Genomic DNA, 27,392 nt, shown 5'->3' on the forward strand with positions numbered 1-27,392 from the left:
CAGTAGTCTTGCCTGGAAAATTCCATGAACAGAGGAGCCTGGCAGAATATAGTTCATGGGGTTGCAAAAGAGTCGAACATGACTGAGCAGCTAAACAAACAAAACAAATCAATACAAAGGAACAGAGTAAAGATGAACAGGTTAGAAGCCCAGGGAGATTGATACAGATGGGTTATACAAACAGTTTCAGCTTTTAGCAAACCTGACATTTGCTTTCAGTGTGCAAAGAAAGAAATCAATATTTTGTCCTTACAGTCAGAGAGTGTGGCGAGTTTGACCTTCCTCAACACGTGCACATGAACTGCAGTCACCCTCTTGGAAACTTCTCTTTCAACTCTCAGTGCAGCTTCCACTGCGCTGAAGGGTACACGCTGAACGGACCCAGGGAGCTGGAGTGTTTGGCTTCTGGAATCTGGACGAATTCACCCCCACAGTGTGTAGGTATGTACACCCAATTCTTTTCCATTCTCATTGACAACTAGAATTTCAGAGGGGACAAGAGGCTTTCTCCTTTGAAAACCAAGAAGATCTACACTAAATGGGACATTGTGCTTATTACTACTGCCCACCAACCAGAGTAACACTAGTTTTAATTTTCATCTGAGGAGTGAGGGAGTTTAATTCTTGATTCTCATGCAAAAGCATTACAAAAAGGTCCCTCTTCCTTTGTTCATTGCAAAGTGAACAGAGTGCAATAATGACTCGCGGGTTGGGTATTATTAATTTGAGAATTTCACCTTGCTTCTTTAAAAAGTAAATAAAGCAAGGATGTTTGGGTCTTTCCAAAAAGCTATTGAAAGTACCATTTTACCAACCAAGTTCAGCACCTTGCCTAACACTTCGGGAAGATGTAGCAGCTATTGCTGGCTTCCCAGGTGGTATTGTGGTTAAAGAACCTGCCTGACAACGCAGAAGATGAAAAAGACACAACAGGTTCGACCCCTGGGTTGGGAAGATCTCTTGGCATAGGAAATGGCATCCTGCTCCAGTATTCTTGCCTGGAAAATTCCTTGGACAGAGGAGCATCCATGGGGTCACAAAGAGTTGGACATGACTGAGTGCATGCACACAGATACACAGACACACACACACAGCTGTTGCAGCATCCTAAGGTTTCCAAGGTGCTGGGCATGACACCAGGCCTCATGCAATTGCTCTGTGGTTGTTTTTAGCTGTCCAGTGCCCAGCTCTGAAGTCTCCGGAGCAAGGAAGCATGAGCTGTGTCCAGTCCGCAAAAGCATTCCAGCACCAGTCCAGCTGCAGCTTCAGCTGCGAAGAGGGATTCGCATTAGTTGGGCCAGAGGAAGTGCACTGCACAGCCTTGGGGGTGTGGACAGCCCCAACTCCGGTGTGTAAAGGTGAGTTCCAGGAGGTTGGGGATGTATAATGTCCACTGCATCTGGTTCTTGCTGGGAGCACAGATGAAACCACCCTGAATCACACCTTGACTCTCCTTTTACCTACCACTCAGCTAGACTGGGGGCTTCTCTGGTGGCTCAGATAGTAAGGAATCCACTAGCAGGGCAGGAGACCCGAGTTTGATACCTGGGTTTGGAAGATCCCCTGGAGAAGGGAGAAGCTACCCACTCCAGTACTCTTGCCTAGAAAATTTCATGGAAAGAGGAACCTGGCGGGCTACAGTCCATGGCGTCGCAAAGAGTCAAGCAACTCAGTCATGTCAAGCAACATGACTGAGCGATGCACACACACACACACACACACACACACACACACAGAGCTAGATTGGGTTCATCTGGGATAGGAAAGGAGTGTCAGGCTCTAGAAGAACAAGAGGCTGATTTTACTATTGACTGTAAACAAAATTTAGAAGTCCTCCTCTCCCCAAAACTCACTGCCCTCAAGTAATTTCAGAATGACCTCATTCATAAATTTCACCTAAGATGGAATGGTGACATCTCCATCTGTAAGTAGATTCTAGAAGACTTACCAGAAGAGGTTTCTAGCAGTAAAGGGGATAGAGGACATTTGATAAAAGAGTCTTGAAAGAAACTTTTATTTTAAAGAGATTTAGGTCCTCCTGAAGCTTGGTTCTACAAGTCTGGACAAACATCATTAGGATCTCCTGACCCTTACAGATTCCTAGCTCCACTTAGATTTCCAGAGGTGGTTTCACCATTGCTCTCCCAGCTGTGAGCATGGTTCTTCTCCTTCCTCAATACCTTTCTCTATGGCCTTGGTGATTCTGGCCAGCTATGCAGAGTGAGTTCCTGGAAGCCCCTACCAAAGGAATCCTGGACTGTGTCCATCCCCTCGTTTCCCTTGCAGTAGCTCTGGCTGCAAATTTGAATGCAAACCTTGCCATCGAGTGAGGGGCAAGGACAAACTGCTGCCTTGGCCCTGGCTGGGGAACCCCACCCTTGCCAGCCTTGAAGGGTAGGATTTTTTCACCAATAGCCCCCAGTCCACTGGGAAGTATAAGTTCATGCTGTCTATTTAGGTAAGGAGTCTTGACACACTGGGGAAGATCAAGGGCTTTTAATATCAGTATGATCTTTTCCAGACTCTGATCCTGAAATGGGTTGTTCAGCCCCCAGGAGGGATGGTTTTTTCCTCTGTAAAATGAGCTATGAATTGCAAGGAGCTTCTGTGAAATGAACTATGAATTTCAAGGAGCTTTAATAAGGATGAAGCATATAAAAAGTATACAATTAAATAGTATGTATAAAGTACCTCGCAGAGAGCCTTTGTTTCTGCCTCTTTTTTCCCTGCCTGCCTCACCGGTGTCTAGAAGCAGTGGGTCAGTGTCCTTGCTATACTTCAGACAGAGTCAGAACAGCGGCTATCAGGACACACAGACAGATTGCTCATCACAGTCCTTGGTGGCAGTCTTTGACAAAGGAGCAAAGGAACACTGTGACAAAGGATCAAAGAGAGGCTGTGATACAATCCAAAGCAGGTATCTAATACCACAAAACTGCGTTCTGTGCAACTGCCTCATACCTCACACCAATTGTATCTTATCAAGCAAAAATGGGGAATAGCATAGCAGGAAATTAAATATTAGATAAGTGAATTCCTGGAAGACCTGAATTATAAGCCCAGCTCTATTACTGTCTACGTGTGAGACCTTAGGGATGTCACTTAAAATTTCTAAACCTCACTTTTAATCTGCAAAGTTAGAGAGAAACGCTAGAGGATCTTTGGAACTTAAATACCTTGATTCTGCAAAACTTAGAGGTCTAAGGTCACTGTGTGCAGTCTTTGTATTCTGAAAAACTCCAGGAGTATTCTGGAGATGAAATGCTTTGTCAAGGAAGAGCATGAGGAAATCAGCTTTTATCAGAACTGAGGTCACTTGTGGCTTAATTATGATCAGGAACTGACCTTGGGCTGCACACTCACTTGGCAACCGAAGTCTGTTTAGGATGACATCCTGTGTTCCAGAAACAAGGCTCATTTAGAATCCTTTTATTGGGCTGGGTATTAGAGTGTCAACAATAAGCTATGTTGTTTTCGCTTTTTCCTTAAAAGTTCAGTCTGGCTATATCTCCTCTGTACAGATCCAATTTTCACAAATATTTTCAATGAATATTTAAAGAGTACCTTCAATGTCCCAAACACTGCCAGGCTCTTGGATACAATTCTGGATGACTGACATCAGCCACAAAGAGACTGCAGTCTAAGGGGCAGAGTTATAATACGGCATGAACAGCTCAAGCACAGGGGCTGTGGGAGCATGCTGGAAGGGGTTCTACCCTGAGCTGGGATGGACAGGGCAGGTTTCTTAAGCAAAGTGTAGTGTAAGCTGAGACTTGAAGGGCAGGTGAGAAATCCAGGCAAAGAAGGGGAGGGGAAGGGAAGGTGCTCCAGGAAGATTCCCCATTTGGAAAAAGGACGATTTGGGGTTCTGAATATACTGACAATGTGAGTCAAAAAGATGCATGATCTCTTGAGGGGCTCTTCTGCAAAGGAATTGAGCCCTTCCACCACCCAGTGTCTGACAATCACTATTTCCGTTTAGCCATTGCCTGTGAGCCCCTGGAGAGTCCTGTCCATGGAAGCATGGATTGCTCCCCGTCTTTGAGAGCATTTCAGTACAACACCAGCTGCAGCTTTCATTGTGCTGAGGGTTTCACGCTAAGAGGAGCTGACACAGTTCGATGTGCTGATACGGGAGAGTGGACAGCGCCAGCCCCAGTCTGTCAAAGTATACTGTGACATCATAATGTTGCTTCCGTGCCTTTCAGCTTATTAAAGGCATCAGCATCTACATTTAGTTCTGTCATTCAGTTATTGCTCAAACGTTCACTGAGAATCTATCCTGTGCCAGACCCTTTGTGCTGGGCGCTCAGGATGAAGTAGTGTGTGAAGGCAGTCTTAGGGACATGTTCATTACAGCATCCTGAAATGCAAGGTGAGAGCTACACTGACTGACACAGATGTGGTGAGTTAGCATGAAGGACAGGGGGTTGAGACAGAGCAATGATACATGAGGAACAGCATGGTACAGTGCAAGAGTAATGGCAAGACTTAGTCCAGTTCTGTCCTGTCCTGACAACAAGCTCTTGGTCTCCCTGAAACTCAATGTCACCTGCAAAGTAAAGGTACTAATATTTGCCTTACCTACCCACCTCACTAGTGGTTGTGGATTAAAGTGTGTAAATGCAAGCTTAAAACTGCATGAGCTTCATAAATGTAGGTAAAATAATGATAAGAACATTACTTTGTAAATCATATGTCTCTGATCTGATTTTACAAAGTCATCTCCTTTAAATAGCTCCTGTTCTCAATATTTTGCTCTTGAAGAACAAAATAGGGAAGCCACTAGGATTATTTTCTTTTACAAGGGGGAACCCCACACAGAATTTATGTCCCAGAAGTGAAATACTATTAATAGCATCTTATGTGAGATCCCAAGCAATTTATGTGAATCTCCTGGGTCAAAGTATACCCTGATTTTAAAATGAGGCAGTGGTTTGAAAGCAGGGTCTTGAAGAGAGATGTATACACCCATGTTCATAGCAGCACTATTCATAATAGTTAAAATATGGAAGAAACCCAAGTGTCCCACACAGATGAATGGATGAGGAAAAATGTGATGTATCCATACAATGGAATATTATTCAGCCTTAAAACGGGAGGAGACTCTGGTTTCCCTGGTAGTTTAGATGGTAAAGAATCTGCCTGCAATGCAGGAGACTCAGGTTCAATCCTTGGGTAGGGATCCCCTGGAGAAGGGAATGGCAACCCACTCCAGAATTCTTGCCTGGAGAATCCCATGGACAGAGGAGCCTGGCGGGCTACAGTCCATGGGGTCGCAAAGAGTCGGACACACTGAGCGACTAACACTTTCACTTTTCTGACATATGCTACGTGGATGAATTCAAGGACATTAAGCTGAGGGTAGTAAGCCAGTCACCAAAAGACAAGAACTCAATGATTCCACATATGGGAGGTACTTAAGAGTAGTCAAAATCAATGAGACAAAAAGTATTAAAATGGTTGTTGCTGGGGACTGGAGGGAGTGAGTGTAGGTAGTTACTGTTCAATGAATACAGAGTTTCAGTTGGAGATAAAGAAGAATGTTTTGGAGATGGATGGTGTTGATGGTTACACAAAACTATGAATATACTTAATACCACTGGACTGTACACTTAGAAATAGTTCACTGGTAAAAGATAGGCTTTATGCAATATGTATTTTACTACAGTTAAAAAATGGAAAAAAAAAAAAGTGAGGCAGTAGAGGACTAGATCACTACCATGATGGGGAGGCTTAGGGAGGGGAATGGGATCTATTGTCTGAGAGACAAAGACACAGAGAGCACTTCGACATGCTTAAAAGGGAGAGGTTCTTAAGGGGTCACTGGAGCCATTCTTGTCTGCAGGCAGGTAATAGAAAACTGGCTTATTCTCTTAAGCATCCAGATACATGTTTTCAGTAACTCCCTTGATAGGCCTTCCTAGTGTTCTCCACTCTGACAGGCTAGGTCAGCATCTGATGCATAGCTATAATGATTTTAAGACTAAGACTACTACTGATATACTGCTGGATGCTGCTACTACTATTAATAATAATAGCAATATATAATATTTATTGAACATTTTAGTCTAACTCCATGAGGTCGTTAAAAGTATTGCTCCCATTTTAAAGATGAGAAAAGACTTCTATATAAAATACAGGTGTTCTCTCCATTTAAAGCCATATACTTCATATGACTGAGATCATAGTGTACATATAATGTATATTCTGCTTTTTCACCTAACATTGTACTTTGAGACACCTCTCATATCTTTTCAAGGTACAATAGATAATATTCCTTTCATGGCTCTACCATAGTTAATTTTCAGCCTCTAATTAGTGGCAGTTATGTTTGTTTTCAATATTTTGCTCTCACATATGAGTAAAAAAGGGCTTCTTTGGTGGCTTAGCTGGTAAAGAATCCACCTGCAATGCGGGAGACCTGGGTTTGATCCCTGGGTTGGGAAGATTCCCTGGAGAAGGGAAAGGCTACCCACTCCAGTATTCTGGTCTGGAGAATTCCATGGACTGTATAGTTCATAGGGTCACAAAGCGTCGGACATGACTGAGTGACTTTCACTTATGATAAATGATAAAAATTTAGTGGTATTTATGTTTGTTTTCAGTACTTTGCTCTCACAAATGATATAAAATTTCTCCAAACTGATTTTTGATATGCATCTTATTACATACTTAGCATCAATTCTTGGGTCCAAAATTACAATATTTTTAAAACTATGGATGCATATTATCAAATGCTTAACAATGACTCAGCATTTCCTCATTAAGTCATTCAACTGGCATTGTGACTATATGATACTTTTCTCATCCTCCTGGTTAAACACACCCAATTCAGAGATCCCTGTTGTTGGCATTAGAAAGAGTTAAGGGGTGGGAATCAATGAGTACTTGTGTATCACTCCTTCCTCACTCCCTGCTTCCTCCCTCCTTAGCATTGCAGTGCCAGGATCTTCCGACCTCAACTAAGGCCCGGGTGAACTGCTCGCATCCCTTTGGCGACTTTAGGTACCAGTCGACCTGTAGCTTCACCTGCGATGAAGGTTCATTCCTGGTGGGAGCAAGTGTGCTGCAATGCCTGGATACGGGGAACTGGGATGCTCCTTTTCCAGAATGCCAAGGTAGGATGAACTCTTTCCAGTGTCTTGGAAACAAATTGTAGAGTTATTTCAAAAAGCTCTATTTAAAAGATGTTGACTGTCTAGGGGACAGAAGCTTGATATGGACTAGAAAATGAATAAACACTATCATCAGGAAGCCCTGATTATCAGGTCACATGGGGATCCCATGTGCAGAGGCCTTGAGTGGCTGGCAGATACCACAAGCGACAGAATGTCCAACAGCAGGACAGGGGAGTGGGCTGAAGGCCCCTACCATGGAGTAGGTTCACTGTTCTCACTTCACTAAAGATAGTCCCTGGAAACAAGGCCAGGGGAAAAGATAGTCCCAGGATGTTGTTACAAGACTAATCTGGCACTTTAGTCCTAGGAAACACAGAGTATAGTGTTGGAATGGCAGGTAACGCATGGGTTTAATAGGAGAATGGGAGGGGCAGCATTTACAGGTGCCCGGCTGCAAATAAGATTGGAGAAACCCGCTTAGAGTAAAAGTGAAGAGTGATGAAAACAGAAAGAAACTAATCTACACATGCAAAGTTACAGGATTCTCAGAAGAAAAAAAGTACCTATTCACTATAATCATCTATATCTGCATTTCACTTGATATAAAATAAAGCCAGTTATTTAGTGAAATAGAACTGGTTCTGATCATCTGGGTTTGGAAATTGAAAGATAGATGTATACTTTTTATACTCCCCATTCCTTTTTCTACCCAATTATTTACTTATATTTATGACAAATCCTACCTTTAAAAGATAACATTTGTATTTATAAAAGCTCTAGAAAAATAAACAAAAAAATCTTCTTACATACTGTCCCCAAAATATCCCACCCTAAAGTAGACACTGGTTATGTTTCTCCCTTATTGTATAAATTCCTCCAATGTTTTCCCACTTTCCCCTCCACACAATTAGTATTTTTATGAGGCATATATAAGCTTAATAATAAAATCAGATAGGTAAAATGCTAGACAATTCTGCATTGTTTGCCTTTGCTTTTCACTTTGTGCCCACTTTCAACATGAGTAAAAGCAGACAGATACATGTTGTTAATAAAAAGGAAACCACTTGCTATTCAGGTCACACATAAGCACACACACACGCACACTACTATTAAGTTAGGGCAACACAGAGTGAACAAATGAATGAACAAAGGGGCTGACCAACTCAACAGACTGCATGGTTTTTATCCCCAGACACAAGGGAGCCTGGCAAGCCCTGGGTGTAGGGCTGAGCCCACCTTCCGAGCTGGGTCTGCAGAGACCAGGCTTAGGATTATGACCTTGGCCCCTCAGCTCTCACCCTGGTTACGCTGAAGCCTGGATGCACTACAAAGTCCACAGGACTATGGGGAAGAACTTGGGAGTCCCTGAGGGCGTTCCAGAGCACAGCACCTTTCCGGACAGCCTTGGGCTGTGCAGGGCACAGATTACAGTTCATTGCCCCATACCAGCCTGCCTGTGGGTGTTTCACAGGAGGGAGGCTGACACTCACCACGGCTTCCTGTGACCTTCTAGTTCCCTTCCGCTTTTAGTTCTTTGTTTACTCTGACTGAACTTTCTCCTCTTGCTGCTGAGCGAGCATCATGTGAAATACCCAAATGTGGTCTGGGCAGGAAGGTACCATGAGGCTTGCAACCTACTAGCTGTTGTAATGTGCCCCAAAATGTGTTATCAGTTTCCTTTTCCAATGCCACACCCCCAAACCCACCTTCCCACCCCAGCTATCAGAAGGCGAAGTCACAAAGGAGCTGCCAACAGACTCAGGGCACCACATTCACGGCACCACATTTGTCCTTACAGTTCATAGGCTTCTTGACTTGTCTCCTCTCCCCTCTCCTCACCCCCACACTGAATACAGAAAGAGTTTTCAAGTGGTGGAAAATACCAGGTCTTTGGACAAATGGATGAGATGGGGGATGTAGCTGGAGAGAAGAAGGGGAGAAGGGAAAAGACAGGTACAGAAAATGCTCACAAAGCCTCAAGCAGTTCAAATCTGTGGCTGAAAGACAGCCCTGGTTCATCCACACCACCACTGTCTCTGGTCTAAAGCCACACACGACCCAATCAGGCCAAACAATGAAGAAGAAACACCCTAAACCATGTATTCATTTTCTTTTTTAAACCCAGTGTGTTTCTTTGAGTTTTATTTCATTAATTGGCTGAGGGATATCTTGGCAGCCATTAACATTTGCATACATAGTGTTTTAACTTTTGAACCTTATGAAAATCCTAAGAGCTATGTAATGCTATTATCCACATTTTAAAGGTGAATAAACATACGGAAATTCAGAGAGGTTAAAGTCACAGAGCATGATCTCCAACCAAATCAAATCCTCTAGCACCACAAACTCCACACGGATAAACTGTGGCAAAGAACTGTGATATCTTGTTGACCATTTTTTGTAAGTAGACAGGCAGAGTCATTTGCTGCTGGCCACTGTAGGATGAGACTGGTGGAAAGAGCATTTGCAGATGGCCAGTTACATTACCTGCCTACTTTGTGCCATGATTTTTTAATTTAATTTTTGCCTATGATTTTGTTAACTTATTATTTTATATAATAATACATTTGAGGTTCTCTGCAAAGCAAAGACTGTTATTTTTCCCATTTCATAGATGAAGCAACTGCGGTTCCGTATGTTTACTGTCCAGAGGTGCACTGCTACTGAGTAACAGAGGCAGGTTTTGGACCCAGAGGTCATCACTTGGTTGGGCGAAGGAACTTTTGGAAGGGGAGAAAGTATTTTACTCCATTTCGCTATTTCCAATCACTTGTCATTGTTTTCTGGCAAGGTTATTGGGTCTACCTCTGAAGAAAGTGTCAAGGGAGCAGTCACTCCCACTCCCATCCAGGGGTAACTAACATGAGTTGCATCACCATCACCATCTTTCCCAACAAAGTGCCAGCATCCTTTTAAATCACCTCTAAAGCTCTTTTAAATCTCTTTAGGGGTAAGCGTTTCAGAATACCAACCCACTGTCAGCTGCCGTTTCGCACATTCAGGACGTCTAACTGGTGACTGGTACCATGAAATTTAAACAATCGTCTAACCCAGTACTGCACTGGTCTGTTAAGGACACACACATACACACACACACTGATTTAAGTGGCTGTGTTCTAAAACAATCTCCTCTCTCCTCCTTGGCTATGCCCACGCTAGCTGTTACCTGCACAGCTCTGCCAAACCTTCAGAATGGAGAAAAGACTTGTGTCCAACCTCTTGGAGGTTCCAGTTATGAGTCCACATGCTGGTTCACATGTCATGAGGGATTCTCTTTATCCGGACCAGAAAGACTGGACTGTACTCCATCTGGACAATGGACGGGTTCCCCACCAACGTGTGAAGAAGGTAGGACCATGGGTTTATCCTTTCTTATGGCTTCTCAGGTAACAGTATAGAATGGAGCATCATCATCAGGCATTCATGTAAATCTCAAGCTAAAGAAAGGCTTCTCTTAAAGGCATAACAATCTAGACCAAAAGCTTCCCCCCTCGAATATTATTGTAACAATAACTTTAACCATTTCATAGTTCCATAAGGTATTTCAGTGTCATTGTGATGTTTGATGTTTATCACAATCCTGAAATAAAGAGGACAGGCAATATTATTGCCATTTTATGGATGAGAAAATAGAGGCTCAGAGATTAGGTAATTTATGGAGATTCATACTATTAGTGATGAAGCTCAGCTATGTCACTGGCACTTTTACTTCATTATAAAGAATTTTCATGCTACACTCTTATTCATTCCCACACCCTCCTTCACTGAGCATTGCTAAGCCCCAGACACTGAGCTTACCTCAGGGGTGTGTGTGATTCCATCCCAGCCCCTTGAGGATCTCACAGTCTAAGGATTTGTGTATAGCCTCTCCTTGCTCCAGTTCCAAATGGATTACAAGCTCCCTGAGGGCAGGAACTGCGCCAACTTCACCTTTGCATGTCCTGCAGCAGCTAGACAGGAAAAAATGTAGGTGCGTGACAAGTATCTGTTGAACCGAATCTTCTCATTTGCTGGTTAAATTTATTCAAGCTCAAGCCTTATTGACAATGAATTAGTGGATCCTCAAAGGCAATGGCCAGGTCTTAGCTATGATTCCCCTGAAACTTCTGGCTGACACATATCTGGTATATGAAAGTGAAACTGTTAATCACTCAGTTGCGTCTGACCCTTTGTGACCGCATGGACTGTAGTCTGCCAGGCTCCTCTGTCTATGGGGATTCTCCCGTCAAGAATACTGAAGTGGGTAGCTGTTCCCTTTTCCAGGGGATCTTCCCAACCAAGGGCTTGAACCCAGGCCTTCTGCATTGCAGACAGATTCTTTACCATATGAGCCACCAGAGATAGTGTGCTCTAAAGTAGAAGTTTGCAAACTGATTCATTTATAGCTCATGTTTACTTTCAAACATCATCATTTTGCTCTGTGACAACCTAGAGGGCTAGGATGGGGTGGTAGACGGGAGGGAGGCTCAATAGGGAGGGGACATACGTATACCTATGACTGATTCATGTTGTGTGGCAGAAACCAACACAATATTGTAAAACAATTATCTTCCGATTAAAAATAAATAAAAAAAACAGTCATTACACAATTTAAGTTGCAGGAATAAGCAATTATATAGTATTTTTTTTACCTGTAACATATGAAACCCAGAATAAAAGCAATATTCTCAAAATAAAGTCACCATTTTTTGGTTCTTTTGTTCTATTATTCCATGTACTACAGTCAGGAATAATAAAACCAGCAATAATAGCTAATTTTTATTGTTTGCTTAAGTACCAGCTATTATATTTGCATTTTTGCATTCAATACACACAATCCTTAACATGGTTATCATTATCCCTGTTTTAAAGATGAAGAAATGGAGGCTTGAGAAGATAAATAGCTGGCAATGGTGTGTGTGCTACATCTTAGCTACAAAGTGTGCTGTTAGGATTCAAACCCAGGTCTAGCCTGATTAGAGGACTAGAGCTTTTACCACTGCACTACACTGCCACCCAGTGGCCAGTTTCTAAACCCCACGTCAGCTCAGCTCAGTTCAGTTCAGTCGCTCAGTCCTGTCCGAGTCTTTGAGACCCCACATACTGCAGCATACCAGGCTTCCCTGTCCATCACCAGGTCCCAGAGCCTACCAAACTCATGTCTATCGCGTCAGTGATGCCATCCAACCATCTCATCCTCTGCCGTCCCCTTCTCCTCCTGCCTTCAATCTTTCCCAGCATCAGGGTCTTTCCAAATAAGTCAGTTCTTCGCATCAGGTGGCCAAAGTATTGGCGTTTCAGCTTCAATATGAGTCCTTCCAATGAATATTCAGGACTGATTTCCTTTAGGATTAACACGTTGGATCTCCTTGCAATCCAAGGAACTCTCAAGAGCCTTCTCCAACACCACAGTTCAAACGCATCCATTCTTTGGCACTCAGCCTTCTTTATGGTCCAACTCTCACATCCATACATGACTCCTGGAAAAATCATAGCTTTGACTAGATGGACCTTTGTTGGCAAAGTAATGTCTATGCTTTTTAATATGCTGTCTAGGTTGGTCATAATTTTTCTTGTAAGGAGCAAGCGTCTTTTAATTTCATGGCTGCAGTCACCATCTGCAGTGATAGTCATTCGTAAATTCCACCGCTCTTGTCTAGTTGCAGCAGCAACTGCAGAGTAGCAGTGGTTCTAAAATGAACTTTAGATGAGTGATCAAATGAGTGAATATGTTTTTAGAAATCTATTAGTGAAAAGAGCTAAATACTTATTCTTTCTTATTCCTTCTTGTGGGATGAGCACTAGATTAATATCCAAAGACTTGTATTGCTCTTCCCTGAAGTTATGGAGTCACACAGAAGATCATGTCACACCCTGATATTCTCAGCTCCAAAAGGAGAGAAGTGGACAGGACACCTCTGAGGCTTTTCCCCTGGATGAGGATCCTGTAGGCTAAAGTACATAAAATGCTACTGTGCGCGCATGTGTGCTGTCTTGTCCGACTCTTTGTAACTCCATGGAGTGTAGCCTGCTAGGCTCCTTTGTCCATGGGTCTCTGTCCACGGAATTTTCCAGGCAAGAATACTGGAGTGGGTTGCCATTTCTTCCTCCAAGAGATCTTCCCAACCCAGGGATCTAATTTATATATCTTGCGTCTCCTGTATTGGCAGGCAGATTTTTTACCACTGTACCACCTGGGAAGTCCAAAATGCTATCATCTATTGTCAAACAAACAAACAAACAAACCACTACAAGCCATCCAAGGAATCTAGGACTTTGATAGCTGATATCTTAAGGGCTTGTGCTTCATCACAGATTTCTCAGTCACTCATTTGTTTATTCCATGGGCATTTATCACGAGTTCTGTTTTTCCACATTCTGTTTTAAGGCTAAAAAATTAAAAAAACAAAAAACAAAAAACCCTGAGATAGAAGAAATACCTCACTGAAGTTTTTTGTTTTTGTTTTTCTCATGAAAGTTTTAAATCATACATTGCAATCAACATGGTTGTTAAATCTGTAATCTCTGAAGCCCCCATTCCTCCTGACTCTTTTCCACCTCCTTTTCTCCACAAGAGGTGGCATTTCAGACCTGGCCCTGCCCAGTGTCTAAAACCAAACTTGACCATGGGCAGCAGCTTTAGTGAGCTATGGGCTTTGGAACTGCCAACCTGGTCTGAACCTGATAGTTAGCTCTGGCTTTGGACCTGTGTTTCTATCTCATTCTCTAAATTTAGGCTCTAGATTTAGGCAGAGAGTTCCTCTTCTTTTCCCATATGCCTGAGTCCATGAATTTTGAAACTTTCAGCAGTGAACTCTGATTCTTACATGGTGTTCTGCAGAGTCCTGGACTCTATCAGAGGGGATTGAGGGCTACCAAGTACATAGGGGCGATGTGGCAAGTGGAGCACAGTCTCTTGTTTCATGGTGCAAAGTGGGGCTCCATTTTTCTGAGTAAGTCCACAGGTATTTCCCTTTTTGTTAGAATGTCAGTTTCCTGGGCTCTCTAGGACTTGAGCTCCACCTGCATTTCCTAATCTTCCCCCTTGCCTTTACCCACCAGGACCTGAATTCTTTTCCCTGAACATAAGCGGTATTGAGTTGCTCCTATCTGGTTGCTCTGTCCCCTACATTCCTGGCTGTTGGGCCACTATCCTGATACGATGACTGTTCCCTCAATCACGTTGTCATTGACTCTCTGGAGACCCTGTTCAACTGCTGGACCTGACACCTAATGACCAACCTCACCTTGATGGGGAGGTATGGGTCCTGGTTTTGAGTCCCAATCCTAGCTCTGTCCTTCTGCCACGCCCCAGCTCATCCAAGATCTAAAGACTGGTGCCCTCTAAGCTCTGGCCTGGCTCACGTCTCTGTTTCATTTCTCCACTCCTCAAACCTTTATCTTACTCCGTGAAGATTGCCAGTCTTTATTTTCAAAGTTTGAGTTTAGAACCACCAACTCAATGAAATTTATTATGTACACTTTTTTCTTTCCAAAAATTTCATGACAAAACCAAATTTGACTCAAGCTAAAAAAAAAAATAATAATACACAGAGACAAAGAATTCATTAAAATTAAAATAATATAAAGCAATATTTTATCATTGATGACAGCATGTCTGTGAACCCACTAATTCATGAATTCACATGCCATCATGTTCCCCTACGTCACCAAAGAAAACATCAATGAAGACGGTTTTAATAGACAGCATTGCTTTGAAGTCCATGAAAATAGAGCATTAAGTATGGTAATAAAACCAGCCCTTATCCGTTTCCTATTCTTCTTGTAAAGTTTTTAATAAAGTTTTAGAGTAGGCTCAAGAATATGACTACTTTTTTGTTGTTACCCAGAGAGGTCATCTCTTGGTAAAAAGCTCGTCCTCTACCTCCGCACTAGGCCCCCTCACTCCACCAACTTCCTAAATTTAATTCAGCCCCCATTGCTGAGTGCCCACCACTTGCCAGATCTGGAATGGGCTTCCACGTACCTCATCAAGTCTGCCCCTCAGACCGGAAAACAGGCTTCGTTGTGCAAGTTAGTCAAATCCTTCTTAGGGGCCTTTGATTCGACGAGGTCTATGTTTACAGAAGAGGGTTCAAAAACTTTCCTAGACACAAAAGGCTGTGTTTATAACCTTGGCAGAAAAAGACTCATAGAACTGAGACCAAAGCATATCCCCCAAGTAGATTTAATGCTGTGGAATTCTCTTTGTATGCTAGGGGTCACTTAAGTCAATTTTTAAAAACAGGAACTCCTCTTGTTTCTTTTCATATCATGTAAAAACACTTGTCAGAATGCATCCAAATTAAATTGTGCCTACTAACATTCATTCTTTTGACAAATATTTTTAGACCCCTCTACTCTGCGTTAGGCACTGTTGCCTGGGGTATAGCTGACATTATGTATTTTCTGGGAGATTCTGAAAAAGCTATTTGAGGGAAAATGTTCATAAATGATTTAAAATCTATGACTTATACAAATAGATAATAAATGTTTGATAAACAGAATTGATCTGCCAGGCATGGATTCATTAATTACTCAACAATTTCATAGTTCTAAACTGAAATTAAATATGTTACTTTGGCTATCTGAATGGTTTCACACAATCAGGATCCACAGTCCTTCAGTGAACAGCCCACTCCAAAAAACGTGGGCCAGCAGGTAAAAACCAATACTTTTCCATGAGGCATTGCACAGGGCTTCGAGAGGTTTTTTTTTTAAAAAGCAAAACAGCTAAGCAAAATGAGATTTATCTGACCAAGGCATTGCTTTCAGATAGCCTTGGATTTAAAGAAAGAACAGTCACTTAATTTGGCAATAACCCAGCGTGAGTGAAAGTCACTCAGTCGTGTTCAACTCTTTGTGACCCCATGGACTCTACAGTCCATGGAATTCTCCAGGTCAGAATATTGGAGTGGGTAACCGTTTCCTTCTCCAGGGGATCTTCCCAACCCAGGGATCGAACCCAGGTCTCTGGCATTGCAGGTGGATTCTTCTCCAGTTGAGCCACCAGGGAAGCCCAAGAATACTGGAGTGGGTAGCCTATCACTTCTCCAGGGGATCTTCCCTACCCAGGAATCAAATCAGGGTCTCCTGCATTGCAGGCAGATTCTTTACCAGCTGAGTTCCCAGAAAAGCTCCAATAACCCAATATTTGTAGATAAATAATAGTCTCATGTCAGAGAATGTCACTGACAGAAAGACATGATCCTAAGATAAATATGTAACTTCAATAAATTTATAAAAATAGTTTTTGAGGGAAATAGTAAATTCATTTACTCATACACTTGGCATATGGTTGTTGAACACCACCTCTTGAGATCCTGCAGTGTGACTGTGGGAGACACGAAGATTTATGATTCTCAGGTTTAGGAGCTTTCCATCCAGGAGACAAGGGAAGAGTTGACATGTGATATGATAGCATGAGAGTTCAAACAAAAACACTAATGTGGTTAGAGGAGAAGACTTCAGGCTGCAGTGATCAGAAGAGGCCTTGGAAAGGCAGTGTTTGATTGGATCCCAGAGGATGGCTGGGATTTTATTCAATGAAAATTGAAAGAAATTTAGGGTAGTGGGAGCCAAGGCCCAGAGGCAAGAGCACATGAGGTCAGGTAAGGGAATTCCCGGGGAACACCCTAGCTTGACCAGGAGATTTTGCACTTACCTGTGCTATGAAACTGTGGTTTTTTTTTGTTTTTTTTTTTTTTTTTTTAAAAGAAAGCCTGGGGATCCAAATGGAAGGAATAGTAGTTTAGGACAGAACACGATCATTGCAGGTGTAGATGTGCTGAATTTGTGGAGATAGCAGGATATCTAACCGGAAGGAGTTTCAGGCAGAAGGAAGGACAGAAATGAAACCTTGGGCTGCCCTTATACAGAGCGGATGGTGATAGTCAGGGAGGCCACAGGGTCTCTGAAGCAAAACGTTTAGAGAAAAGAGGATGAAATGGTGAATTCTTGAGTCTGACTGCTTAAACCCTTGACTCCTTTATTTTCAGAATTTCTCCCTATACTCCTCTTTGCAAACCCACCATCCTTTCCCCTGCTCTCTGCACTTCATGACTTGTGTTTGTTGTGAAATGTCTGCTACCTAGCAAAACACCCAAGACAGTGGTAGTGCAATTTGTTGAAAACGTGAATGAATTAATTTGGTGCAAAATAGGGTTTCCAGATCAATTTGGAGATTGTGACATTCTTGATTTGGTTCTCCAGCCATCAAGTGTCCAGAACTATCTGCCCCCGAGCAGGGAAGCCTGGACTGTCCTGACACTCATGGAGAATTCATTGTTGGCTCAATCTGCCATTTCTCCTGTAACAAGGGCTTGAAGCTGGAGGGGTCCAACCATGTTGAGTGCACAACTTCCGGGAGATGGATAGCACCCCCACCAACCTGCAAATGTAAAAGATACATGTCTTGTATCCTTGCAAGACAGCTCTTCTTCTAGAAATTTTCTCAACAAAAATAACAAATACTTACAAACACTCTTACTATGTGACAGGTACACATAATATTATTATTATTGTGAAAGTTTCACTTCTGTCATGAAGTGGGTTATCTATTGGGATACAGGAAACATAGCCTATGGATTTAAAAGATATATAAGGAGAGGCAGGACTTTTTCATATTTGTGAATAAAAGATATACTAATTTTTAAGCACAAATTTTCTTTCATAACTTTGGCCTCTTTTTCTCAAAGAGCTTTGTTGGGTCCATTGAATAGTTTCCATTTCTTCATCACCAGCTGAACACTAGGGGTGGAGTTACTGGTCAAATGTTTCAAATCAAGGAACTGAAGTGGGGAGAGGTCAGTTGTCATCTCTCTGCCACGTGGCAAGTTAATGACAGAGCCAGTGGCAACTTCCTCACCTCACATTTCATGTTGACCTTTGGCCTGAAGATAATGAACACCTCCCAGTAGAGCAGCAATGGGCAAGCAATTGGTCTATGCGTATTTTGCTGAATTTTCATATTTCTACACCCATTATTCTGGTTTTTTTTTTTTTTTGGTTTTGTTTTCTTCTTATTATAAGTAACATTGACATCCTCTCCCCAAATTCTTCTTCTGGCCAGGAGAATCATCTCTTCAAGGATAATTTTAGATAATTGTTTTCATCTGGTTTTCTATGGTGGTGGATGGTTTAGTTGCTAGGTTGTGTCTGACTCTTTTGTGACCTCATGGATTGTAGCCTGCCAGGTTCCTCTGTTCATGGGAATTTGCATGCAAGAATACTGGAGTGGGTGCCATTTCGTTCTCCAGGGGATCTTCCCGCACCAGGGATGAACCCGTATCTCCTGCATTGCAGGCAGATTCTTTACTGCTGAGCCACCAGGGAAGCCCCTGGTTTTCCATACCTGATTTTAATAGTTTTCCTTAACTTCCTTAAGGAGCTATTGCTAGAACCTCCCTGATTATGAAAGGATGAGAAGACAGTTACTGTACGTCAGTCTTAACTCTGTTGTGCTCCTCTTAGTTGGGAGCTCTGTAAATTGAAACATTTTCTTTTCACAGTGGACACAGTATCGGCTCCTGCTCCAGGGGTGCAATGCCCAACGCTCATCGCTCCAAAGCAGGGAACAATGTCCTGTCAGCACCATCTGAGGAACTTTGGTTTGAATACCACTTGCCACTTTGGATGCAAAGCTGGATTCACACTCCTGGGAGATAGTGCTCTCCAATGCAGACCTTCCAGACAATGGACAGCAGCAGCTCCCACGTGCAGAGGTAAGGTGAAACAGCAGGCAGCTCTGATGCTGTCTTCTAGCATGCTAGGCATTGTCCATGCCTGTCGAAATCCTACCCAATGCCAGTGACCACTTCAAGTGTCAGCTCCTCCATGAAACCCACAGCAATCCCAATTAGAAATAATGAGCAACAGGCATATCATGTTTCCCCTTCCTTACATCACAAGCTAATGCCCTGGTACTCCTAAAGGAGGAAACATATGGAAATAAAAAAATGTGTTAGAACCATAAGCATGCTGAACATGAAACCAGCTATATGAATTGTGAGTTACAAGGTACAATTCTATTAATGATGTGGCCATGTAAACATTCCATATTTCATAACTGGAACCCAATTAAAAAGATAAATTATGAATGTTACCTCTTGAAGACCTATACCCTATGCATGAAGCAGTGTGTCTCTTCCATCATTGTATTCCCTATGAAGCACAGAACAGTGCTTTGCAAATGTCAGTATTGCCCAACAACATTTGTTAAATTCAGTCTCCTGAGTTGAGTTAAATTTGAGTTAAATTTCATTTTCTGTACACAAATTTGGGAGAATATCCTGAATTGCCCTGAAAAACAGTTTAAAGAGAATAGTGGTCTCTACTTCTTTCAAACTTTCAGAGGCCAGGTATGCTGAACAATTGTTATCTCAAGAAACATGTGCTGACATGGCAGTTAATTGCCAGTGGTAGTAATAATAATATTTAGGACAACAGTATTTTGAGAAGCAAAATTCTGTAAATAGTATTTTTGTGGGCAAGACTGATCAATCCACTGGAAGTTTATTTACTGAATCGCCACTTTCTGCCCTCCTTAGTTCTTCGGCTATCCTTCGTTGAGTGTATATCTGTATGTTTGATGTTGGAAGAACTTGTGGGAATGTCAAAAATAGCTCATGTCCTTTCTGATCTTTTGTATTCCACCACATCTACTGGAAACCCTAGCCATGTTTCATATGAAACCATAATCTTTTATGTTCATTCTGTATGTTCACTTTTCCTACATTCTTTTTTCTTCTGCAGCTGTCAAATGCTCCAAGCTACCTGTTACTGAGCCAATAGTGATGAACTGCTCCAACCCTTGGGGAAATTTCAGCTATGGATCAACCTGCAGCTTCCATTGCCCAGAGGGTCAATTACTTACTGGCTCAGAAAGAACAGCATGCCAAGAGAATGGTCAGTGGTCAACGACCATGCCAACCTGTCAAGGTATGTGTCGCATACAGGTTAGGAAGTCGCTTTGATATGGAAAATAATGAAATCAGTTTTTCTCCTCTGTGTGTTTCTTAACAGTGGTCTCGCTTTCTATCACTGGGTTTCCCCTGAGTTTAAGAATTGTTTCACAATGAATCAAACAGAATCTGTGAATCTTATGCAGTGCAGTGGGAATCAAATTTAGTGACTCTGTATAAACAATCACCACTACGTTTTCAAAGCTCCAATGTGTGAAATGAATCCTCTCATTTCCTTATAATCTTTGTGTAGTATTGGATTGGCCAACAAGTCGAGCTGGGTTTTTCCATAAGATCTTACAGAAATACCCAAATGAACTTCTTGGCCAACCTAATATATCTTGAAGTTCCAAGATGTTTTAAACGGAAGGTTATTTAATGAAGAATCCTAATTCATTATTTCAGAAGACCTTTGTTTACCATATACCTCCCCAAAATACCACATGTCTTCCTTAATCAAGCTCTGCTTGTAAGGTTTATTTCATCTCCTTCCATTTTTTTTCCTCTCTAGTAGCTTGTTGTAACTACTTTCTGTCTTAAAAATGAATCTTCAATTACCTTCCCCCTCAAATTACCCAGTTTATTGTGTTTGTCCAAACTGCCATTTAATCATCTAATTCCATTTATTGAGTCCGTACCTTGACTCCTTAGAAATTATGTTTGATATTTAAACATTAGGAAGAAAATCAAGTCCTGCTTGTGTCCCATTCTGTTGGAGTGATTTGCAACTTCCAGGCTTTTTGTGCTGGGTTGTTAGCACTGCCAGGACCTTGGAGGACTTATTTGATCTCACACCTTAGTGCTGTTGGGGCCCTTCTGGGGGAATGATGGTCTTCTGCACAAAACACTTCTTATGTCTCACACGTGTGTGTGTGTTTGTTCTGCAGCAGGGCCACTGACTATCCAGGAAACCCTGACTTATGTTGGTGGAGCAGCAGCTGGTACAACAGGCTTAGTGACAGGTTCAATTCTCCTGGCTCTGCTAAGAAGGCGTTGCAGACAAAAAGGTAAATTGGAAACAGTATTCTCCTTATTTTCTTCTTTCATGTGATTTGGGGCAAGGCAGTGAAACCACAACTTCAGTAATTCATGTCTTAAAACATTTGCATTAGAAGAAAATAAAGCCAAGTTAAGTGGTCTTGAGAACCACCCCCATCAGAGTCACATTTAGAGGGGGGGGCGAGAAAACACAGATCCTCATATAATGGAGATCTGGAGATGGGCCTGGAAATCTGAATTTTTCAAAAGTTCCTCCCCACCCCAACTCCACCTATGCACCTTTATAAGGCCAGTGTGCATACTGACACTTGGGGGCTTCTGGTTCAGGTAACCTTGGTTATTGCCAAAACTAACTAGAAAGGAGTTATACTTCATTCATTCATTCTTTCGCACAATAGCCATTTATTAGTCAACTGATTAAGTAGTGTAACCCAGAATGATGGTCCTTGATAGTAAGGAATGTATAATTCAGTAGGTGACTTCAGGTTAAATCAATGCTAATACTGAAGTGTATCAAGTGCATTAGGGCAAAAACGCTACCTGACTACTCCTGGAATACAAAATAGAAAGGTCCCACCCAGACTGATAGGGCAGAAAAGGCTCATTTAAGTTTAACTTTGAAGAATAAGAGGGATGGATTTTGCCAAAGGAAAAAATCAAAATAGAGCTACAGCAGAGATAATAGCATGTGACAAAACCTAAAAGGGCAAAATACCTGGGAAAATGCTATGTTCAAGAGTTTATTGCACCTGAATTGGGGGAAAAAAAAAAAAAAAAACTAGTGGAGGAAGTGAAAAACAAAGCGGGAAGTGTAAAAGAGCTGCTGCTTTAGTAATGACTTGGTATGAAAGCTAAGAGATGTGTATGTGCTCATGAAAACTTGTAGAGCTAATTCAGGATTGAGGCAAGAAAGTGACCCAAATGGATGAAGATTTTCTATAAGGGAAACTGTGTTTCTCGGATTGTTCATCAAAAGATAGCTTTAGCCTAGGAATAAAAAAAGAGAACCCTCCCTTAAGAGTTCAAACATCCTTTCATTGTCTGCCTGAGATGCTCAGCCTGTCCCTAAGTTGAGAAGCCTCTTCTTTTTTTTAAGTTGATGTACAATGTTGTGCCAATCTATACAGCTAAGTGACTCATTTTTACACATACATACATTTTTTTTTAAATACCCTTTTCCATTATGGCTTATCCCAGGAGACTGGATACAGTTCCCCATTCTATACAGTAGGATGTTGTTTATTCATTTATATGTAATAGTCGGCAGCTACCAACCCCAAATTCCCAGTTCATCCCTTATCCTCCCATCCTCCCCCTTGGCAATCACAAGTCTGTTTTCTATGTCTGTGAGTCTGTTTTGTAGATAAGTTCATTTGTGCGATATTTTAGATTTCACATTTAAGTGATATAATATGGTATTTGTCTCTTTCTGACATGAACAAGCCTCTTCAAATAAGCTAATGAGGCTGCCCATCTTTCCTCATGAAACTGGGGGTATCAAAGGGGTCAGGAATGCTCAAATCCAGGCACAGAAAGTGGCTATGTTAAAAGTACCTGCCAGCACTCTCCTGGAATTGAAATTTCAACACCTATTCTTCACTTCTCAGAAGAACCCCTTGTTCCCTATTCTCATGCTCTCTCCTTTCACAAAGCCACCATTGCATTAGGCTGATTTTCCAAAGTTCCTTCATATACTCTCCTGTGAGTGAGTGAATAGGACAACAGATAAACAGTAACTCTGCTTAAAGACCAAAAATCTACAACCAGTCCCTCCATGCAACATCTGTGCCTGCTTAACCTAATCCAGAAGGCAGAGGCAAGAGCTCCTAGACCCTGATCCTAATCTCCATCACCATGTAAGAATCCTGTTCCTGCATCTTCCCCAAATTCTTTCTTTAGTTTTGAGATATTTCCAGTGAACCCTCTAAACTATGGAGAGGGATCAGCCACCACCCATCCTCTAATATCTATATAATAAAAAATTCATTTGTGGGGATGGAATGTTCTGGTCTGCCCCACTTTGATTTTAAACTTTCTAGGATTCCAAGTTCAAATACTAGGAAAAGCCTGAATACTACATCCCTCTCCTGCAAATTCTAAGTGCACCTTCATTATCACACTGAAAGCTCAATCATGCCCTGTAATAAATACACTTGTTCTTTTCATTTCACCTAATATTTTCTAAATGTATTCAGGCATGAGATGCTTTCTCCTTTTTATCTACCCATGGGATGATTGACAGACATGCTGCCATGTTTAAAGTGTCCGCGATCAGAGTTCAGTGTCTGGATTATGACAGGAGGCCCCTGATAGTGTATATGATCAGGGAAGGAAAACACCCACTGTTATGTTGGTTTGGGTTTGTTTATGCAATTAGCTTGCCCAAGCTCAGTTGGTAAAGAATCTGACTGCAATGCAGGAGACCCGGGTTGGATTCTTGGGTTGGGAAGATGCCTTGGAGAAAGAAATGGCAACCCACTCCAGTATTCTTGTCTGGAAAACCCCATGGACAGAGAGTCTAACAGGCTACAGTAAATGGGGTTGCAAAAGTCGGACGCAACTTAGTGACTAAACCACCACCAAATAATGATTAAGAGAGTATGGACAGAATGCAAATGCAGAGGGCCTCAAGTGCAAAGAAATGGGTTTTGAGAACCGATGGTCTCAACAACACCAAAAGTAGCCAAGGGGATGAAGTCAGGGACCAGAGGTAGGAGGACAGGTTGTTAGAAAAAGAGAAGAGAGGAAAGATGAGCGGACTCTGGAGTTGCATACTGCTGAATGTTTAATTTAGCCTAAAACAGGTCCCACCTCTCAGGGAGGGATTGTTCCCAGTAAGTCCCTTATAATAAGCCTGCCTGGAAACCAGTCTGCTGACTTACCCCAATAACCCTATCGCTGATGGCCTTTCCCCTTCATCTCATTGTTTTCTTTTAAACCAATCGTCTGTGTCTTCTTGCTTGTTTCAGATGATGGAAAAAGCCCCTTGAACCCTCAAAGGTAAGATGGAAATGTTTTATGGTTAAGTTTTTCTAGTTTGACTTTTTAATTCACTCTATGAATTATTAATTCACTGTATGAGTATGTCAGAATGACTATACAGACACGCCTTTTATGAAACAGTCTTTGGCAATGTCCCCTAGACTAATTCTGAAGCAAAATTTACCAGTAATATGTCCCAGAAACACATAATATTTTTTAAAAATCACTAAGTGCCCTAATGATAATATAAAGGAGAAATACAAGATACAAGGGAAAGTGACATAGAAATAATAAACTGGAACTGGGGTACCACACTAGCAGTGCTATGAGGTCATCCATCAGATACTTGTACCTTCAAGTAGAATCACTATGAAGGCAACCGTCAGAAAGGTCAGCTGACAGGAATATTCTATTAGTGAGTCAAACAGTATCAGAAGTATTGTCAACACCAACCTGATTTTTTAAAATGATGAATTATTCTGGCGAAGAGTTGGAAAACCTGTTATTATCTTCTCTTAATTCAGATGGTAATTGTGTTTTAAAAGATACACACAAAAAACTTAACATTTATATGTAAAGCTGATCAGTTCTAGGCTCAGAGATTTTTCACCTCCAGGAATGTTGAGTAGCTTTTCTAAAGTTGTGTGGAGTGTATAAGACAATTCTTTTGTGCCTTGGGCATTTTAGGACATCCAGCATCCTTAGTCCCTGCCTAAATGTCAATAATAAGTCTTGCTCATTATGAAAATTTTAAAAAATTGCTATAGGGAGCAGTACTACCATTCTTTGAAAAGCATTGCCATATGATTAAGTATTAAGGGTAGATTTTTAAAAGGATTTCCTCTTACCGGGAAGAGGCTACAACAGGGGTCAGAGCAGGTATTCAGTACCTAAAGTATCAACAATAACTTGGGTATGAAGCACAAAGAAAATTACCCAGAACAGTTAATTGGGTTCTTGAAAATCTCTTTGATTTTTACTCTTCTTTCCCTCTAAAGTCAGAGAATTTCAGGGCTGGGTGGTATTTCATGGTCTCTGGATGAACTTTGTGAAGGACTGGGGTCAAGGACAAAGCATCATATGGCAAGTTCACCTTTGTGTTTCTGTTCTTTAGCCACCTAGGAACATACGGAGTTTTTACAAATGCTGCGTTTGACCCAAGCCCTTAAGGTAAGTTGCCTATAGATGTATTTTTGAAGGAAATAGACAGTAGGAAAAAGAAGAATATAAAGCTTGCCTTTTCTTTATATAATCAGGAGTTACGCTTTAAGCATATATTAAAGTTCAAACTATGCAGGAAATTGTGTTGGCAGTGGGAGACAGGCATAGCAGAAGAGTGACAATAGATGGTGAGCATATAGGAGGATTTCCATTTACTCCAGGATATAAATGTTCTAATTAGACATAACTTATTTCAGGATGTATGACATTCCCATTACTGGCTGCTAGATGGTACTGATACTGTAGCCTTGCTTGATCACCAGAAATCATGACAACTAGAAAAATTTTACAAACTTTATGGAGCCAGTTCCCTATGCAACCTGCTGGGAAAACAAAAATAATAATATATTATCATATAATTATCAAAAATAATATGATATTATCATATATTATGTTATATTATCATATAATATCATATATGCCATATATGATAATACCTTCTTTCTCCCAAAAAGCTCAGTGAGTGGTTAAGTTTCCTAAATAGCCTAGATGACAGAATATCTGGAATCTAGAAAAAGATTATACAAAGCCTTAGAGGGTACATATGATGAGAGCTTTCTTTGATCTTTTTCAGGAAAATACAATAATTTTAATTTTTGCTGTCATTTTCAGAGACCTGTCCTTGTCTTGGTGACCTCGTCCAACCCCCACAGGATCCTATTTTTGAACATCAGCTTTCCCGAAAAGACTTGATTATAACTGTTGAGTATTTGCTGCCGTTTTCTGTAAATACTTGTGAATAAAGGACATGGAATTTCCTTTAGATTAGTTCTGCACCAGAGCAGACGGACTGGACCACAAGCCCCAATTCTCCACCCACCACCCCTTCCTGCTCCATTTCCTCTTCCTCCAACACAAGCCTCAGAAGCTGGGCCTGAGTCTTTCTGCGGTGGTCTGTGGGCTTTGGCCTAGCTGTCACTTGCGGTACTAATTAGCTAGAGTCCAGAGCATCTGACTCACCAGAAGACCAGACTGGAAAAATAAAAATGCCTCTTTATTTTGAGACTGGAGGAGGTTCTCCTCTACTTTGTTGGAAGGCAGGAGGTGTCTCTGACTTGAGGGAATTTCTATAGGATTTCCTGGGTCTTCAGTGCTTGCTGTTGGTGAAGCCTTTTGGACTTCCTTGAAGCTCCAAGAGAGGCCTCTGGATGGCACCAGAGGCTGCAGAGGCCGCAGAAGACTGGTGCTCCAGACAGGAAGGTACACGTCACTGTAGACCGTCCCTCCGCCGTCACTCTCCCCCAGAGGACCCAGAGACCAATCCTTGAATGTCTAGTTAAAAGGATTCCCTAAATGCCATGTTCTAGTGTTTGATATTTTGCTGAATAAAGTCTGTATCCATCACTTTGTTGACATTAATGTAATACACAATCATGGTTGTCCCAATTACAAACTCGAGACTAGAGTCAGCAAATATGTATCTTACCACCACCCACAAGAAGAAAATTAGAGAAGCAGAAAAGTCTTCATCGCCTGAATGTGTTTTATTTGATTCACATATTTAATAAATATGTTATTAAAAGTTACACAGTACTTATCTGAAACTGATACAAAAAATACAGAGCCAAACAATATAGCTGTCCTTTCTGTGAAAAGTGAGGCAATGAACATGTCACACAGACTAGGTAAACATGCAAATAAAAATGCAAATAAAACACGCAAATAAAAATGGTGAAACAGTCTAACTAAAGGTTACAAGGTTTTGCAAGAATTTTGGTAGTAACCTCGAGATTTAGGGACACGCTGCTTTTAAAAGGTTTCACTGTTCTAGAGTCTTTTGGACTCTGTGGGAGAGGGAGAGGGTGGGACAATTTGGGAGAATGGCATTGAAACATGTATAATATCATATATGAAACGAGTCACCAGTCCAGGTTCGATGCACGATACTGGATGCTTGGGGCTGGTACATTGGGATGACCCAGAGGGGTGGTATAGGGAGGGAGGAGGGAGGAGGGTTCAGGATGGGGAATGCGTGTATACCTGTGGCAGATTCATGTTGATATATGGCAAAACCAATACAATATTTTAAATTTAAAAAATAAAATAAAATAAATAAATAAAAGGTTTCACTCACATGAAAGTGCCCACAGCACCTCTGACTGCTCACTTTATGCTGATCACTAGGCTC

The 27,392-nt window shown here is 41.6% G+C and overlaps 1 protein-coding gene across 1 annotated transcript in view; it reads left to right on the forward strand.

Annotated features, from left to right (window-relative positions):
* The window catches only part of LOC102397837 (selectin P), a 42,201-nt gene extending 15,593 nt beyond the window's left edge, over positions 1-26,608 (forward strand). Inside the window, exons 5-14 of the mRNA XM_044943047.2 lie at positions 256-441; positions 1,173-1,358; positions 6,936-7,121; positions 10,281-10,469; positions 18,611-18,823; positions 19,854-20,039; positions 20,950-21,069; positions 24,031-24,061; positions 25,158-25,213; positions 25,877-26,608. Of these exons, the coding sequence (XP_044798982.2) occupies positions 256-441; positions 1,173-1,358; positions 6,936-7,121; positions 10,281-10,469; positions 18,611-18,823; positions 19,854-20,039; positions 20,950-21,069; positions 24,031-24,061; positions 25,158-25,212 (1,352 nt within the window). The 3' untranslated portion in view covers position 25,213; positions 25,877-26,608. The remainder of the gene's footprint in view (positions 1-255; positions 442-1,172; positions 1,359-6,935; positions 7,122-10,280; positions 10,470-18,610; positions 18,824-19,853; positions 20,040-20,949; positions 21,070-24,030; positions 24,062-25,157; positions 25,214-25,876) is intronic.
* The last annotated feature ends 784 nt before the right edge of the window (positions 26,609-27,392 follow it).

This window comes from Bubalus bubalis, chromosome 5 (genome assembly GCF_019923935.1).
Source record: "Bubalus bubalis isolate 160015118507 breed Murrah chromosome 5, NDDB_SH_1, whole genome shotgun sequence".
Taxonomy (NCBI): domain Eukaryota; kingdom Metazoa; phylum Chordata; class Mammalia; order Artiodactyla; family Bovidae; genus Bubalus; species Bubalus bubalis.